Genomic DNA, 17307 nt, shown 5'->3' with positions numbered 1-17307 from the left:
ATGTCGACTGTTGTCAGTTTGCTTTGGTCGGAATAGGGTTGCCATCCCCCCGAAAATCACTCAGATTCCGTCGAAACTGGACCTACTCAGAAATGAGTTAATGGAGCATCTGTTAGATTTGAGTAAATTTCAGTCAGAATTCAACGAAAATTGAGTGATATTCAACCAGATCTGAGTGAAATGCACTCAAATCTGACAGATGATCCATTTACTCATTTCTGAGTATGTCCATTTTTGCAGCAAACTGAGTAATTTTAAATGAGGATGTAACAAACACCGAAAGAAGCGAATGACATCCAAACCCGTACTAAATCCCAGATTTAGTACAAGATTAGCTCTCGGCTCGCTATCGCCTAATTGCACTTCGAATCTTCCCTTTGAAGCGCTCCGACGATCGACCTTGAGCCGGGACTTCCAGAGCGACTCGATGACTCGATCCCACCCTCCTCCACCGTGACCTGCCAGCAATCAGCAAGACAAAAGAAATTGAAAATCTCGTCGTGGACCCTCTTTCCAGAATGACTAATTCAATGCAGCCGGGCCAGAACTTGTCGAGAATCGAGCGGCGTGATCGAATATCAATTGATTTTCGGGAGTTTCGCTTTCTGCGCTTCGCGCACTCTCGGTAATTTATTCTGCCAATTTTGGGACGTTCGTTTTTTTCGGTTCTGGAGATTTATAGGATACTGTTTGCTGGTTCGGGTTTCCTCTCCAGGGACATGCGTACCCGACGCGATTGTTTGGGCACTCTCGATCTTTAATTTGACATTGTTCAAGATCTTGGCCGAGTCGCCCATTGTTGCTCAAGTTCTGCGAAACCGCAAGGACTTGAAGCTCCAGACATGAAGGAGGACGAAAAAAACGGGCGAATAACGACAAATATTGCCCGTAGGCAGTTGTCGGCCCTGAGAAGATGAAGCCTCACCAAAACGGAACGGGCGTAGATCTTGACTCGGCAGTGTAGAACGCCCAACGGAGCCCACGGGACTCAGCTTGGCTTTTATTATTTATTTTATCAATTTGATTCTTCTGGCACAGAACATCGCGCTGCAGCGCGAAGGCATCGGGATAATAATTGCAATAATAATCGAGGCCCCTTCTTTTTTGTTTTGTTCTGGCAGCAGCGCGCCCTCGGGATACACACGACTACTGGCCGCGCAAATCCTTTTACGGACGTTGTCGGGAGATGTGTCTCTGCGCGGTCACTCGCTTGTGTGCCGTATTTGGGACGACGATTCTGGGCCCTGCCAAGTTGTGGCAGGGTCCCTAGAGAGTGTTGAAATTCAAGCAGTTTCCAGAAGTCGCCGCTTTCGGATCGAGACAGATCACGGTCAAGATCGAAGGGCCAGCCTGAACCCATGCAGCAAACGTATCTAGAACCTAAAGTTGGGTATATTTTTGCGAGCGTGTAAACGAATTCGCCATGTTTTGACGTATCTGAAGCTTTTTTAGTACAACGCGATCCCATGCAGCAAAAGCAAGCGTTAAACTCAAGGTTTGGCTAAATTTCTGCAATCGTGTGACTTCGTTGAAAACTCGACCCCAGAACAAAGTGTCTGGTCAGACCACAAATTCACGGTCATGACGGCACGAGGTAATCAAAATTCATAACGAACCAGTACGTGTCCAATAATCCCGAACACAAAACATCCAGCGTGGTACCGAAATCCCGCGAGGGAAGGAACCACCGCGCGAGACCATATCGATAAATTATTTAAATTAGCCATTCGAGAAGCGCGCACTAACAAACAATACTACATGGGCCACCTCCTCTCTCCGCGCGGAGAAGTTGTCGCGACAACGATCGTCGCCGGTATCTGTCAAATTGGATGCGCGCTCCTGGCGCGCCGAACCCCAAACTCCCAAAAGGACGACGACGATCCGGGCGCGCAAAAAAACTGTTTATGAATAATTTGGAGCCCCCGACTCTGAAGAAGAGACTTCTTTTTAACATACAATGGAGCAGTTTTTGTTGTTGTTGCTTTTGCTTCGCGTTTCTTGTTTTCATTTTGCGGCTACCTTCGCTCCGATGATCGGTAGAACCTTCCGGGTATAGCCGGCTACCGGGTTTGCGCGCACGGACGGACATTCCTGGCCGTCGACGACGGCTATGGTACGGGGGGTTAGCCCCGAGGTGGTATTTATGAGTGCGCTCCTAGCAGCGCTTTTGGTAAGGAATTCAGGTCATTAGAGAGCTAAAATATTCAGGAATTCATTAGCTCTCGGGCGGGGGAAAAATTAACAGTACTCCGTGTCCTGAAATGGAACAACTGTATAAACTGGATTCTTGACGTGCAGAACTTTCCTCGAGGGAAGAGGAAGAATTTGGCCTGAAGGCTCCTGGTCTTCTGGCAACTTTCCTGCAGGAAAGTTTTTGTTGTTATGAAAGTTGCACTGGAAGCGCTCTAAAGGTTCCAAGAAGTCCTCGGGCGATTACCTCTACCAGACACTTTGTCGAAATTGTTGTTTTTGCTGGTACACGATAACAAAAATGCACCAAGCTTCGAGTTTAAACCGAGTTTGCTGCATGGGCACGCGTTGTACTAAACCGCTCCAGTTTGCTAATTTTTGACAGTTGAGAGCCCGCCACTTTTCACAAGCGGGCTCTGCACGAGTCATTCAAACGGACCGAAAAGTCAACTTTCCAGCAAGATTTTTTGTTGTTGTTGAGAAAGTTGCACTGGAAGCGCCCTCAAGGTTCCTAGAAGTCCTCGGGCGATTACATCTACGAGACACTTCGTCGAACTTGTTGTTTTTTCTTGTACACGCTAACAAAAATACACAAATATCCGAGTTTAAACCAAGTTTGGTGCATGGGCACGCATTGTACTAAAACGCTCAAGATGCTAATTTTTGACAGTTGAGAACCCGCCCCTTTTCCCAAGCGGTCTCTGCGCGAGTCACCCAAAGGACCGAAAAGTCTTTTGACAACTTTCCAACAAGATTTTTTGTTGTTGTTGAGAAAGTTGCGCTGGAAGCGCCCTCAAGGTTACTTCTACCAGACACTTCGTCGAAATTGTTGTTTTTTCTTGTACACGCTAACAAAAATACACCAATCTTCGAGTTTAAACCAAGTTTGCTGCATGGGCACGCGTTGTACTAAAACGCTCAGGTTGCTACATTATAACAGTTGAGAGCCCGCCACTTTTTCGATCTCTGCACGAGTCATTCAAACTGACCAAAAAGTCTGTTGAAAACATTCCAGCAAGATTTTTTGTTGTTGTTGAGAAAGTTGCGCTGGAAGCGCCCTCTAGGTTCCTAGAAGTCCTCGGGCAATTGACACTTCGTTTTGGAATCCGAGCAGTCAAAATTGTCGTTTTCCTCGTACACGTTAACAAAAATATACCAAGCTTCGAGTTTAAAGCATGATTGCTGCATGGGCACGCGTTGTACTAAACCGCTCCAGGTTGCTACTTTTTGACAGTTGAGAGCCCGCCACTTTTCCCAAGCTGTCTCTCTGCGCGAGTCATCCAAACGGACCGTTAACCGCCAATAACAGCGTGTGAACGGCGCCACCTGTGCATTACCTTCGCGCGCCCTCGTTCTAAAGTGGAATCATTTTCCATACCACTTCGAACGCGCGGAAGACCCCCTCTAGAACATCTGGTTATAAAATTTAACACTACCACCACCACCACCAGGCAAACTTCCGTTCTGGGTTCCCCTCCTTGATATGTTCGTCTATGCTGTTTACTTTTTGCCGTGCGGTTCTGGAAGATGAATCCGGCGAGCATTTCTACACTTTTACTAAAAGGGGTAATTACGGAGCCGGGCGCCTCATTCTCCCTCTCTCTTATGTAGACTTTGGGAAGCAAAACAAAGCACTCTTCCACATATTGTTCAATCTGCCTTAAAAAATCGAGCCTGCTCGAGTGCCTAAGCCGCTCTTATCCGAGCGCTTGAGGACGAGCTCGGAGAGACAGGACGTAATTGATATTACGATGACATCACAGCGTCGTCTTCGCGCGCGGTGGGAACCTCGTAGGCGTCACTTTTCCAGGAATTTCAAGATCTTCCGAACCAAACTTCTTTTGAGTGCTTATTAATAATTCGAAGAGCACACGCGGGCTCCTCGCTTATGGAGCGAATATATTATAAATTATTACAAATCGCTTGACATTTTGGAAGGTTGTTTATTTTTGGGTCCCGAGCACGGTATCGCACGGGGGTTTTAGTGGTGGACACGCTGCGTCCAACGAAAGTGATGCGAGGATCCCTGCTGGGTTTGGGTGATATTTTCGGTTTGCTCGGTGTGGTCAAATTTCTGAGAGGTTGATATTTGGTGAAGATGGACCTTCGCGTTGTGTCACCGCGTGGTGCAACTTAACTCAAAAGTGGGTAGTTTTGGTTGCGCGTATACACTGTCAAGCGTTTGAAACGTCAAATCGGCGCCCATGCAGCAAAACTTGACGCTTAGACTCAAAAACAAACAGATTTTTTTAGCGTGCAAAACTCAACGAAACAATAAGTTTCGAGACCAAAACAAAGCTTCCCACAAGAGTGGCGGCACGAGGCACAATTGAGCGCGCGACATGTCGCGACTCAATAAGCGCGATAACTCTTCCGCGAATCAAACCGAGCAAGGGGTCGCGTAGCGAAGCGAGATCATCCAATCATAATCATTTGGCCCCAAGAAGTCGTCGCGCGCGCGGCTCCAGTTGTGCAGAAGCAGATTGGTGAATGGATTGTTGGCCAACGTATGGGAGTCTCGTGGGGGCCCACTACAGGGAGATGTCGTGACTGAAAATTATTTTAATTGAAATCGAATGCATGCGCAGCGGTTTTTGTCATATTTTAATAGCTTTAATAACGACCCCGAAAGAGACCCGGGAGTTGGTCGGGAGTCGCGTCAATAAAATCAATTTTGTTGCACAACCGTTTGAACTCTCGATTTCTGGTAGGCAAGCGAAAGTTCTTCCCACCGAGTTTGACACAAAGTTTGAAAACTAGTTTGCGGTACTTACTCGCAGTAGGATCCCCCGTTCGGTTTGTTGACGCATGTGCCGCCATTTTTGCACGGTGATGGCGAACAGGACAGAAAACCTGGAAATGTAAAGAAGAGAGGAAAAAAAACACAATCAATTTAGAGATTTGATCAAAATTGAAATGTCTCGAGACTCGACCCTAATGGTCATAATGGTAAGTGCCCCCGGACCACCAAAACCGTAAAACTAGATCAGCACGGAGAGAAAACCGTACAAATGTTTTATTCAATGTATATTCAAATGCGCCACATGGGTCACACAGCGTGCTCCCGCGGGCGAGCTCGATTTGGCTAATCTCTGCCAATTATTTTTGCCTTCTCGCGCAGTTTGCAGACAATTCGTACCCGGGGACAAAGTGCTCTCGTTTGGCAAACCGGTTCCGCGGCGACCAGAACCCAAACATGGCCATTTTCAGCGGAGTTTTCTCTCTGCCCTTAGTTGCTCCGTGCCCACCGTGCTCGGTTATCAAATAAAGGTAATTATAATAAAAAGGCCCAACCCGCGCCCTCCACGGACTACGGAACCAATACGCGGTCACGGTGCCGGTTCTTGGCGGCGGCGGCGCTGTCGACAACTTCCTTATCGGGAGGCATGAATCAACCGCGGAACGAGAGCACCACAATGGCCTAAACACAACGACGACGACATTCAAATGAAGAAACCCTGGCGATAGTCATGGACGAACAACTTACAGCATCGACCCCGCCGCACTGACAGCACGGTGTTTAACAACACCCCGAACAACGCCCGCCGCATGTAAACAAACCACGTTTCTTCGTCGTACATCGCCCTAATGAAGATGTCGTTGACATTTCGGGTACGCCCCGCGCCTCCTCCACTTAGCCCTCATTAGGCTAATTCAAAAGTGATAAATTGTGGCGCTTTAAAGTGGAAAATAATCTCGTAAATATCATGAGCCACTTCCTGATTCAATTTAAAAGGTCCGCGGCAAATGTCACACTGGTTGTGTACGACACAACGCGCGGGGGAGATGCGCCCTTCGACAACGTCGTAATAATTAAACGAGCAGCCCTCTGCGCTGCTCTGCAGCGCGAAAATTGGAGCTTCCTGCACTGCGCTGACGCTGAAATTAAAATCTCATTTGCATTTTATTAAAAAATCGTGTACTCTCATCTTGCCCCGGGTTTGTGTAGTCTAAATCTGCATTAGGGCACCTCCACCGCCGCTGTCGCCTCCGGCGACTGACAGGGCTAATGCAACATGGCGGAGGCGGGCAAAAGCTCGCGTTTTTTTTTCGCCATTATGCTGCGCGCGCCACCGCAAATCGGTAACCCGAGCGGCGGTGTATTAATTAAATATAAATAAAATGTAATTTAATTTACTTTCTCAGCTGCCGCGCGGTTAACCCCTGCGCGGGGCGGGCGCATGGGAACTAGCGCGCCGATGGGAGCCCCCATCGGGGTGAGAGAACACGACGACGACGAGCAGCGCATTGAACCGAGATTTCGTGCAATTATGGTAATTAATTGAGTGAACTAGATGGTAGGAGCAGTAAACAACGTCGAGCAACCTGTCGTGTCGCGAGAGGTCAGCGACGGAGTAGGCCATGAGGCCGATCCCTAGCGAGCTTCTGAACAACTAGATCCAGCGTCGCCTGCTTTGTTGAGCGCGCGTTGATCTGTGCAGGCACTTCAATCTACACATCCGGCACCTCGGAAGAACCACTTGCTTGCGTCACCCGGGAGACTGCCGAAAAATTAGCGTGTTCTGCACATATGGAGTCCGTCGACACGTCTCGTAAATTAATAACAATAATCTTATGTGTACATTCCATTCGCGAAGTCACTCCGGGAGCCGGCTGACAAAGTCAGCCCAGAACGAAGAAGAAGAGCAGCCGCCGACGTATGAATACGAATATTTATGGCCGAGCTTCAATCAAAACATATCGGAATGTGCATTTGCGGCGGCGGCAGGAGGACGTGTCCCGCTGGGAGAGAGTAACGAGCCAACAACCGTCGTCGTCGCGAGCACGCGAACGTTTTTTGTATAAAGTTGTCCAGCGGCGGGCGAAATTGTGCGGAATCATTGCCCGCCGAAGCTGCCTACTACGTTTTTGAGCCCGTAATGGCAGGATGATGCATGGGGGATTTGCGTTTTGATCGATTTGACAGCTGATGGCGTCATTTTGGTGTGATCAAGGGAGAGATTTTGCTGCATCGGCTTGACATGTTGTGCGAGTTTCATCCAAAATGTGACGTTCAACCTTAATTTATCCACCAAATTTTGATTTTCGATTTCAAATTTTTTCCAGGTATTCTAACGAAATCAGAAGGTTTTCACAACAAATTAAAATGATTTTTAGTGTGTGGACATCGTATAGAACTCACCCTTGGTAGCAACCTGTGCTCACTAGCATACCTGTCCCATCCTTCCTGAGATCTACAAACTGGCATGACGGGCGCCGTTGGTGGTCAATGACCACCAACGAAATCAGAAGGTTTTCACAACAAATTAAAATGATTTTTAGTGTGTGGACATCGTATAGAACTCACCCTTGGTAGCAACCTGTGCTCACTAGCATACCTGTCCCATCCTCCCTGAGATCTACAAACTGGCATGGCGGGCGCCGTTGGTGGCCAATTACTGTCACCTACTTGCACCAGGTCTAGTTTTGAAGATTTTGATGTTTTATCTTTTCAGCGCATTCATACACGTTCGTACACAAAGTCAGTTTTCAATACAAACCCCTAATGCTATACTTAAATCTGATTAAAAGTATCTATCAAAAAGTATTATTGAAAAAAACAGATTGTTGAGTTATTTTTAAAAATAATGTTGAAAACATTATAAAATTAAAAAGATGAGGTTAGTTGGTTGTTTATTGTACCTATTGTATACAAGAGTGAGACTTATTGAAAAGAGACTTCAAAAATCATACGGGTTTGTGAAATTTTAAATTTGATGTTTATTATTGTTGCGCAATTTTTATCGGAAAACTTACATTTTATAAGCATTTATTTTGGAAAATAAAATAAAAATATCATGATATACTTAACAGATATAAAAATTCAAAGCCAAGTTGCTTGAGTATATTACACAAATCCTGACATATTTTTTTCCCGATTTTTTTATTTTGAACAAGAACTTTAGAACTTTAACTAGAATTTTCGTTTTTTTTGTCAAATTTTAACATAACTTACAATTGTCTTTTGCAAGCAGAACATAACTAAACTTTTTGGCACCCTCAGCAAATGTCCGGATCTCTCCCGGAAAAGACCCGGCAGCAATTTTGTATGGTTTGACGTTTGTCGATTGTACCAAAAAAATAAATAAAAAATAAACAAATCACTTCGTGCATTCCGTAGTAACATTTCAATAGGGCGAATCTGCGTTTGTAAACAAGCAGTCTATCCCTTTTGCTCAAGTGACAGTTCACGTCAAGTAAGACAGGGATAGACTGCTTGTTTACAAACGCAGATACGCCCTATTGAACTGTTACTGCGGCATTGGCCAATATTTTCCCGGTTTGACAGTCAAATTACCGAGTTTTTTTTCCCCCCGAAGTGACCACCCTGTTCTAAATTAGATGTACTAAAATCTGACAGCACGCAGCACGTGTTGTTGTTTTGCAAGTTTGGTTTTGGGATTTGAGTGGACGTATCGTGTCGTCGATGACCAAGGTATGTAGAGTAGATAAGGTAAGGCGAGTATTCCAGCTGTCTAAAAATATAAACCGGAACCGGATTTTATATGAAGACTTTCAGAAAAGTGAAAATTTTACCATTTTTCGGGCATATTTTACACGATTTTTTATGTAGAGTTGTTTAGAAAGGCAAATTGTCCTAGAAAACTCTTTTAAATTAAATTTGTATTTCGAAAAAATATTTTTGTTTTAAAAGCGTTTTTGATCTTTTTGAGCGAAATTTGTATAGAAATTTTGTTACGAGAATGGATAAGGGTAAGAATCCAAATCTTTGCGTTAAGTAATGAAAGAACGCTCCTGAGTAGCTTGACAAATAACCATTGCGAGAAAGAGAAAGCAGATTCTGATGCGTTATGATGGAAACAAACCAACTTCTGTGGCACTAAGACTACTTGCAACGCGGCTCTACTTTGTTCTTGCTGTTTCATTTTTCAAATAGAACTGAAACAGCGTGGAAACAACCCACCCGCAACGCGGAGTTGCAGTTTTATTTTCCGAGCAGTATTTTGAAACCGAAATAAAACTGCTCGACGAGTTTGTTTCATGATGATTTGGAACTGGAATAGAACTCAGTTTCAAAAAAAAATAAGATATATAGAGATATCCACGTTTTCTTACACACACACACTATGATACTGTGTTGATAATCATACGCACACAATTGAAAGCATTTTTTTGAAACAACATTTAGATCAGCGCGTTGCGAGCATCGAGTTCTAGTTTCGTTTCCGCCAGTTCTTAAAATTTAAAACTGCTCGCAATTTGAAACAATTATAAAACATCGCGCTGCAGATAGTCTAAGTGGTGTGAACGTGTTTGTAAATTTTCGACTAGAAAATCTAGCCTAGGTTTAGCACGGTGACGTCATTTGACACCTCATGTGCTCCAAATCGTACACACACCCACATTTCAACAGAGCCAGACATGGCAAAAATATAAACAGTGCACGCGACCTGTCAAAATCCTAACCTCTATACCGCGTCGACGTAAAACCTAATTGCAGCTAGAAATCATTACCTGGAAGGAACTTGACTTCTGAAATCGATGTTCAGCCGCTTGTCCTTGTGGACTCTAGGTCGGAGTCGGTGGAGTCGGAACCTTTTGTGACTCGAGCTGGAGCCAAAAGTTCAGAGATGCCAGAATCAGAGCCGTCTTATTTTCAACAGAAGTGTACACTCAACCCCCGGTGGTTGGTCACTTTTTTGTTTGGCACTTTTTTAGTTTGTACCCCGTTGGTTTGTCAAAGTCAAACTGAAAAGTGACGAACTGTCACTTTTTACACGGCGGCGCTCACGCATACTATCAAAACAAACGTTTGGTAGTGTGTGTGAACTCCGTGTAAAACGGGTGTCAAATTAAAAGTAACCCCGTTCGTTTGACAACAGTCGGTGTCAAACCATCGGGGTTTGAGTGTAAGTTTTTGAAGTCGGTATCGGAGTCCATGGAGTCGGGTCTTTTTTGAGAGCTAGAGTCTGCCGAAGTCGGAACGGAACGGAAAGACGGAACTGAGATTCTGAGAACGATCAACGATAAAGAACTGACAGATCAGATCAGATCGTTCAAGATCAGGGTGATAGAAACAAATTAATCTAGCAGCTTCGCTCCTAATCCCCGCTGTCACCGGCGTTCATCAACACTTTCGCTGATGGTTTCGAAGGCGGCTGCTCCAGTTGCGCGCGACAACATAACACATGGAAAGTGGTTAGGAAAAATGTTAATTCCATCCAGATTGATGCCATGGAAAACTGCGCCGTCCTCGGCTCTGCTCTGCACAAGTGGCGAGACATTTTCCCACGAGTTTGTTTTCATTCCTCCACGTCGTTCCGTTCGAGAGCAGAAGCTGCTGCTGCTGCTACTGCCGTTTTTTCCATTTTCCATTTTTTTTTGTGCTCAGCTTTGTTTCTGCTCATTTTTCCTTCTTCCCATTCCGATGGGGGGCCCGGCGAGCCCCGCGCGCTTCTCGGCTAATGTGTATGTTTTAATAACAACCACCGAGAGGAGTCTTGGCGAGCATCTTAAATGGTGCGAGTGTATTTATTGGTTCGCTGCTTCTGCGACTAACTAAACGGCGGAAAAAAACATCATTTTTCACATAAAACAAACATCGTGGAAATCGCTGGCGCGAGTTGACAAGTGCGTGGCGAGGGGCACCACATGTGTTACCAATTTGGTTTCCGAAAAGAAAGAAGGGCGCGACATCTAGGTGGCTGTGAGTGGAAGCTCCGATGACTGATTTGTCATCCGATCCGGACTCCGCGCTTTTCCGGGACCGGGCCCGCGGCAATTTTCACACGGTTCGCCTCTCTAATTGCTACACAATCTGCTTCGAGACCTCCTAATCACTAATTACCCTCTCGCCTCGGCCTGGTATGATAATTATGTTTGCTCGCGAACATTTTAACGCCACTTTTCCCGCAGCCGCCTTCATCCATCGCCCATAGCGTTCACGAGACTTGCCTGCTTCCTTCCTTCCACTTGTTGTAACCGACCGGCGGTCAGCGGCAACAAGTGTTCGCGAAGCGGCCAACCGTTTCATTCATGGATCTGTCAAACGTGTTGTGACAAGTTCGGACCGTAGCGATAAGAGGTTCGGCGGTTACGCCGCCTTATCAGCGGAGACTACGCCCACGAACACCGTGCGGCGGCGGCGGCGATTAATTCCAGAAGACCTTGCCGACCGTTCCGTAGTGGTGGTGGTCAAGTGAGGATATCCGATTCAGTGCGGCAGTGTTTTGGGTAATAGGTTTCCCTTCTCTCTCTCTCTGTTTTGACTCTCAGCACTCTGGCTGTATCGTTTTTCCGTGGGAATCGCCACTGACCACATCCGTGCACGTCCCGAAGACGGTGAGATTTGGCTGTGGGTTGTTGTGTTATCGGATCTCCGGCTGGTGATTGCGGGCGAGAGTTTGGGGAGCTGGAAAGACGATGCTATGTTTACAAATTATCGTAACCGTAGGCTTCTAGCCACCTTGGAGCGGAGCTGTCAAAACGTGTTGCACGTTGAGTTTAAACGACTTTTGCTGCAAGGGCTTCTAGTCAAATTTGAGCCGAGCTGTCAAATCGATGCACGCTCAAACGAAACAAGCTAGAAGTTGAGTGTAAGCTGCATTTGCTGCATGGGCCGTTGATATAAGTGCAGTGCTTCTGGGGACGCGCAGTCCTGTTTTTTCGCGATAATTGTCGTCTCTTTTGTGTCGTTATTTGTGTGCATGGGGTGATTGGTCATAATAATTGAATAATGCCTTCATAAGTGCAGTGCTTCTGGGGACGCGCAGTCCTGTTTTTTTTCGCGATAATTTTCGTCTCTTTTGTGTCGTTATTTGTGTGCATGGGGTGATTGGTCATAATAATTGAATAATGCCTTCATAAGTGCAGTGCTTCTGGGGACGCGCAGTCCTGTTTTTTCGCGATAATTGTCGTCTCTTTTGTGTCGTTATTTGTGTGCATGGGGTGATTGGTCATAATAATTGAATAATGCCTTCATAAGTGCAGTGCTTCTGGGGACGCGCAGTCCTGTTTTTTCGCGATAATTGTCGTCTCTTTTGTGTCGTTATTTGTGTGCATGGGGTGATTGGTCATAATAATTGAATAATGCCTTCATAAGTGCAGTGCTTCTGGGGACGCGCAGTCCTGTTTTTTCGCGATAATTGTCGTCTCTTTTGTGTCGTTATTTGTGTGCATGGGGTGATTGGTCATTATAATTGAATAATGCCTTCATAAGTGCAGTGCTTCTGGGGACGCGCAGTCCGGTTTTTTCGCGATAATTTTCGTCGTAAATGATCGTAAAAATTTATTCCAACTTTCAGTTTTAGTATTAACTCATCAAACTATCGATTTTATGAAGAGTAAAGCGTCATTTATTTAAAATAAACCATTTTAAATAATCAATTTTCTGTCTTTCCGCAGCCGGCTGCCTAAGATTTAAAAATTTCAACCGATAAACAAAATGCTCATGGTCACATCACTGCCACTCGTGAATCCTGACCTCATACCCATCTACTAACCCCCTCAAAACTCATGTGATACTTTGTCGGAGAAGCAGTCGATTGGGCGGTCTCTATCACTCAAGTATCGGACTAACATTCCCATCCACTTCCCCGTGACCCTACCACTGGTCGTGGCCGGCGCCGGTATTGATCAGCATGATAGGGGCCTTTGAGAAGTTGCGAAGCGAGGAAAGATAGCACCCACTCATCTTCCACGGCTCGTGGATGTAACTTCTGGAGGTCCTGGTCAATAACGGAGTAGCAACTGCGGGTGGGCACCTATGCTTATGCTTATGCTTATGCTTTTGCTGCATGGGCCGTTGATCCAATTGACGCTCAATTGACAATGGAGGCAAAAAATCTCCATCAATCGCTTAATTAACAAGACGAGTGCGCGCCTTCGGCGTGCCGACCACGACTCAATCATCGATTATTACCGCAATTATTCCATCGATTTTAATGAATCCACTAGACAGTGCGCGCTCTCGCTGGTGGTGTCGCGTCGGACACATTGCTCGGATTCTTCCAGGGCAAATGCTCGTCGCCGCCACATTAACAGCTCCAGATTGTTTATAGTAATTTTCCAATTGAGTCACAGATACACAAACATATCCTCAAGAACGCGAGGGGGGGAACCGCTCGCGGGGGTACCATTCGTTATCGATACACAAAGCATCAAACACGAAAATGCCGCCGCCGCCGCCGTTATTGCCCTAGGCAATGTCAGGCACGCTACAATCTCACCAAATAACTGTTGATTCTCATTCTCGTCGCGGACGGAGCAGGGAAAAGGGGTGACAATTGCGGCGGCGGCATCATTTGAATGGAACTACTCTCCAGAGAGACGGAGCGAGATCCAACATGTGCTCACTCCACCTAATTTATTGCCGGCCGTTTTGTTTTTTATTGGTGTCATTTCTAGCGCGTCCATATCCTGTGTGCCATGTGTCAACCCAGTAGCGAGAAACGAGAGCGCAATGATCAGCGCTGAAACAAAGGCCCGATTGCCAAAAAAAAAAAGCCAAAGTTCTGTGCGCCATAACCTAAATTCAAACAAATTTTACATAACCTCTCGCCGTCTCACGAAACAAGTTCACAGGCCATTGTTGCGGCTCACGCCACCTGCCGCCGCGGGAGCGCCCCCCCTAATTAAGTCAACTGCTGCGATTTAATTAGCTCTGAAACATTGTAATAATTAGGAAAATCAAATTTACAGCAATTATGGAGGGGGCGCGCTACCCGTGTTGGTTTTTGGGTTTTTTTAGGGGCACTCGCGAGCCGAAAAGCTCGCAACACTGACGTTACACGTTCAGAAGAAAACGCCCAAACAGTGAGTTTAAAGCGCTTTTGCTGCATGGGCGTACTTTTGACAGCTGTTTGTTTTGGTCGCAAATCTACCGCACACTTCACGGTTGCAATTATTATGGCAAAATTTATGGCAAACAGAATTTCGCTTTCAGCTCGTGATAGCACCGTATGTTTCTGCAGTTTTTTTTGGGGAATGCGTGCTAGGGCACGTGATGTAACGAATCATCGCGTTTTTTCCCCTACTCGGCACAGAAGATCACTTTTTCTCAGGCTTCAACCGAGCAAGTGTGCTGAAAGTTTAATTAATTTTATTAGCAGAGACTAAGAGGAGAGCGCAAAAAAATGCGGCTGCAACCGAGCGGTAATCGGTATTGTTTCAGGGGTGAAGTAATGAGCCATAAAAACGGTTGAAAAGTTCGGCTTGCGATGCGCGCGCAGGCTGGGAGGTCATCGCGCGGCAGGCTTTGACATTTCGACTGTCAAATCGGATTTACAACATTTGCCGTTTGCGTGAGCGCCCAGGAGAAAGGAGCGGTTATCATCATCAAGTCGATGAGACCCTCGTCAAAGAAGGAACGGGCAATTTCGCCAAGATTTAAGCGGGGTCTGCAGTGGGGAGGATATAAACGTCCAGTAATTAAAGCCCACAGGTGAAAGTGGGCTGTGTTTACGTTTGGCAACATTGGCTGACAGCAGTGAAACGGGCAAAGTGACAGCATCGCGTTTTAGTACAAGCAGATGTGCTAAATTTTGACAATTTGCGCGGCGTTGTTTACATAAAGTAGGCTGAGCCAATCGGGATTGCAGTCAAGGCAGTTTAGGAGAAAAGTTGCAGTAATTATCGATCATTGTTTATTTTGACATCATCGTCAACGTGTAGACTGACTTAAGTATAAGGGTAGTGCCAGTGAGACGCTTGTGAAAGATCCTGCTTTTGTGTCATTCCTTGGAGGAACGTCAACAAGTAGAAGGCGAGAAGTGCGAACTGTCGCAACTGCCGAATGCGCGGGGTCATCGGGACGCCCGCAACTCGACGTAAACAAATCCAACCAACGACTCCCCCCAAACTATAAGGGGTGTCGCGCGTTCGTTTAGCGCGCTCGTTTTTTCCGCGCATCCCGGATGAGCTGTATTATCTTTCAAATTAATTCATAACGCATGCCGCGAGGAGACATGATACAGTTTTGCGCGGCCGTGCGGACATCCCGGAGGAGGTGGTGAAGAGGGCAAACCACTCCAACTCGAGCGCGCGGCCAGTTGATGTATTATTGTGTCCGATCCTATAATACGCGGACCCGGCTCGCGTCGAGCCTGCATCAGCGTTTCCAGCCCGGCCTGCTTCGCGTTGTTATTACTTTTATTATCGTCATCACCGAGCAAGCAGGGTAATTCATACATGGTCAATCGGGCGACGTTTATTGGTCTGGGGGGACCCTTCCATTGTGGATTCTGGTGGGGGGAGCGGACGGGCGGTGCATGCAGATTTGTGTACGGCGACACACCGCGCAATTGCATACGACATTTGCAATTTCAGCTTTTCGTTCGGGCTAGGTTAGGACTCGCGCGTCCAAGTACCGTTATACGCCGTCGTCGTCGTCGTATGTGGTGCATGTACGAAGACTTTGCCGGACGGAAAATTAGAAACTCGACTAGCGAGGGTCGTCCGAACACGCTTCGCGAAATTATGATTCCCAGCCCCTAGACGGTCTTGTTTAAATTGATTTCTCTGACATCACAGGCGGCGGCGCGACTTCTTTCCGCAGATCTCTATCGCCAACGACTTTTAATTAAAGCTGCCATTTGACATTCAATTTCGCGCGCGAGAGAGCATGTGTCAGCGCGGCGGAGATCTCTTGCCGGAGATACTGCCTGGAGAGCTATCTGCGGCTCTATCAACCACTTGAGAAAGGCCGAATGTATGTCGCGCGGTAAGGTGGCTTCTCGTAATCAATATAATGCTTCTCGTTCTTTTTTTGCGAGCTTGCCCGCAACGGGTGGGTGAAATTTATGGCCGCTATTAATTGATTTTTATTGGTGACGATGGGCGAAAGGTTCACGCGCGATCTGGAGAGTCCCGTGGGGGTGTCGTAAAATCATTAGCCTTCCGATGGGTATCGTGGCCTCTCTCAGCCTCTGCACGCAACTTGGTAAATCAATTTGTCCAAATCGAAGCGCGATCGGTGGAAGGAAACTGGTTTTCAACCCGGGCTAGATCAATCTAGCAAACGGCCCAGCAAAGTAGCTGAGAATAATCACAGAGCTGGATTGGTGGAAGCCACCACCGCTGAACCGATCAATGGATTTATAATTATAGAGAATCGGGATGGAGCGGGGAGATTGAAATCTCGCGTATTGGAAAGTTTTTCGGGTTAACTGTGGTTTAGCCGCGCGAGTTCACGAGTGTATCGTGTAGATCTGCAGCTCAGAACTTGCTCAGACCTAGTCGAACTCATACAATCTGACAACTTGCCGATGTTCAGCGAAGCTGTCAACCTTGGCATCGGGAATGTCCTCCATCGTCAGCTATGCACTTGGCTGTGTAATGAACAATCTTTTAATTACTTTAGGCGTGATCTCCCCGCCACAAGCGCCTTCGTACGAGCTCGATCTACAACTTAAAGGCACACCTGGAGCCCGCTGCCTAGCCAACTCTTGTTACGAACTGTCGAAACAATTTGTTTCCATGCTCATAACAGTACGAATCCCAGCGGCGAACCGCCACTCTCCGTGCTCTACCAAGAGTCGTTTGACGACGACGAAGCTGAGGTGTTCCATCAAGTTTTTATTGTGGGAGACTTTCGCTTGTGAACCACTAACGACTGCCGCCGCCTGATGACGTGAAAATAAGCCATCTCTAATTATTCGAGATGGGATCAATTCGGAGCGCAGCAGTGTAAACATTGGCGGCTCCAAATTGCGCGTCATATAGCTCGTTTGGATCGCGAGCTGAAAATGGTTAATTTCACGGATGTTTGGCTGGGAATCGTCGCAGCGCTGTCAACGCTTTTGTTCGCTACACGCTGACGCAAACATGGCCAGTCTTGAGTTTAAGCTGGTTTTGCTGCATGGTATCAGATAATTCGGTAGCTGTCAACGCTACACGCTGACATAAAGTCAACCCGAATTTGAGTCAAAACTACTTTTGCTGCATGGGCTTCGCGAACAAACAGCCACGTGTCTCGAACAAATAAAACTATATATTTGCTGAGCACTTCCTTCGCGTGTCCCCGCGGCGATATCATTCGATCCATTCCGCGGTTCGATTCGATATCGCTCGCTGTAATCGGACCGTTCTAACTGTTGTTTGCAACCGGGCGCGCGCGCTTAGCTGGGCGTCGCGCGAGCCACGTTGCGCTGAGCTGGG

The 17307-nt window shown here is 46.7% G+C and overlaps 1 protein-coding gene across 1 annotated transcript in view; it reads right to left on the bottom strand.

The window, feature by feature from the left end:
• The window catches only part of LOC120414193 (neurogenic locus Notch protein), a 121837-nt gene that overhangs the window by 79876 nt on the left and 24654 nt on the right, over window positions 1-17307 (bottom strand). The window contains exon 2 of the mRNA XM_039575273.2: window positions 4965-5043. Coding sequence (XP_039431207.1) covers window positions 4965-5043 — 79 coding nt within the window. The remainder of the gene's footprint in view (window positions 1-4964; window positions 5044-17307) is intronic.

The sequence above is a fragment of the Culex pipiens genome, chromosome 1, assembly GCF_016801865.2.
Source record: "Culex pipiens pallens isolate TS chromosome 1, TS_CPP_V2, whole genome shotgun sequence".
In the NCBI taxonomy this organism is placed as follows: Eukaryota; Metazoa; Arthropoda; class Insecta; order Diptera; family Culicidae; genus Culex; species Culex pipiens.
The sequence above is the reverse complement of the archived record's forward strand: the minus strand, read 5'-3'. Positions and strand labels throughout refer to the sequence as shown.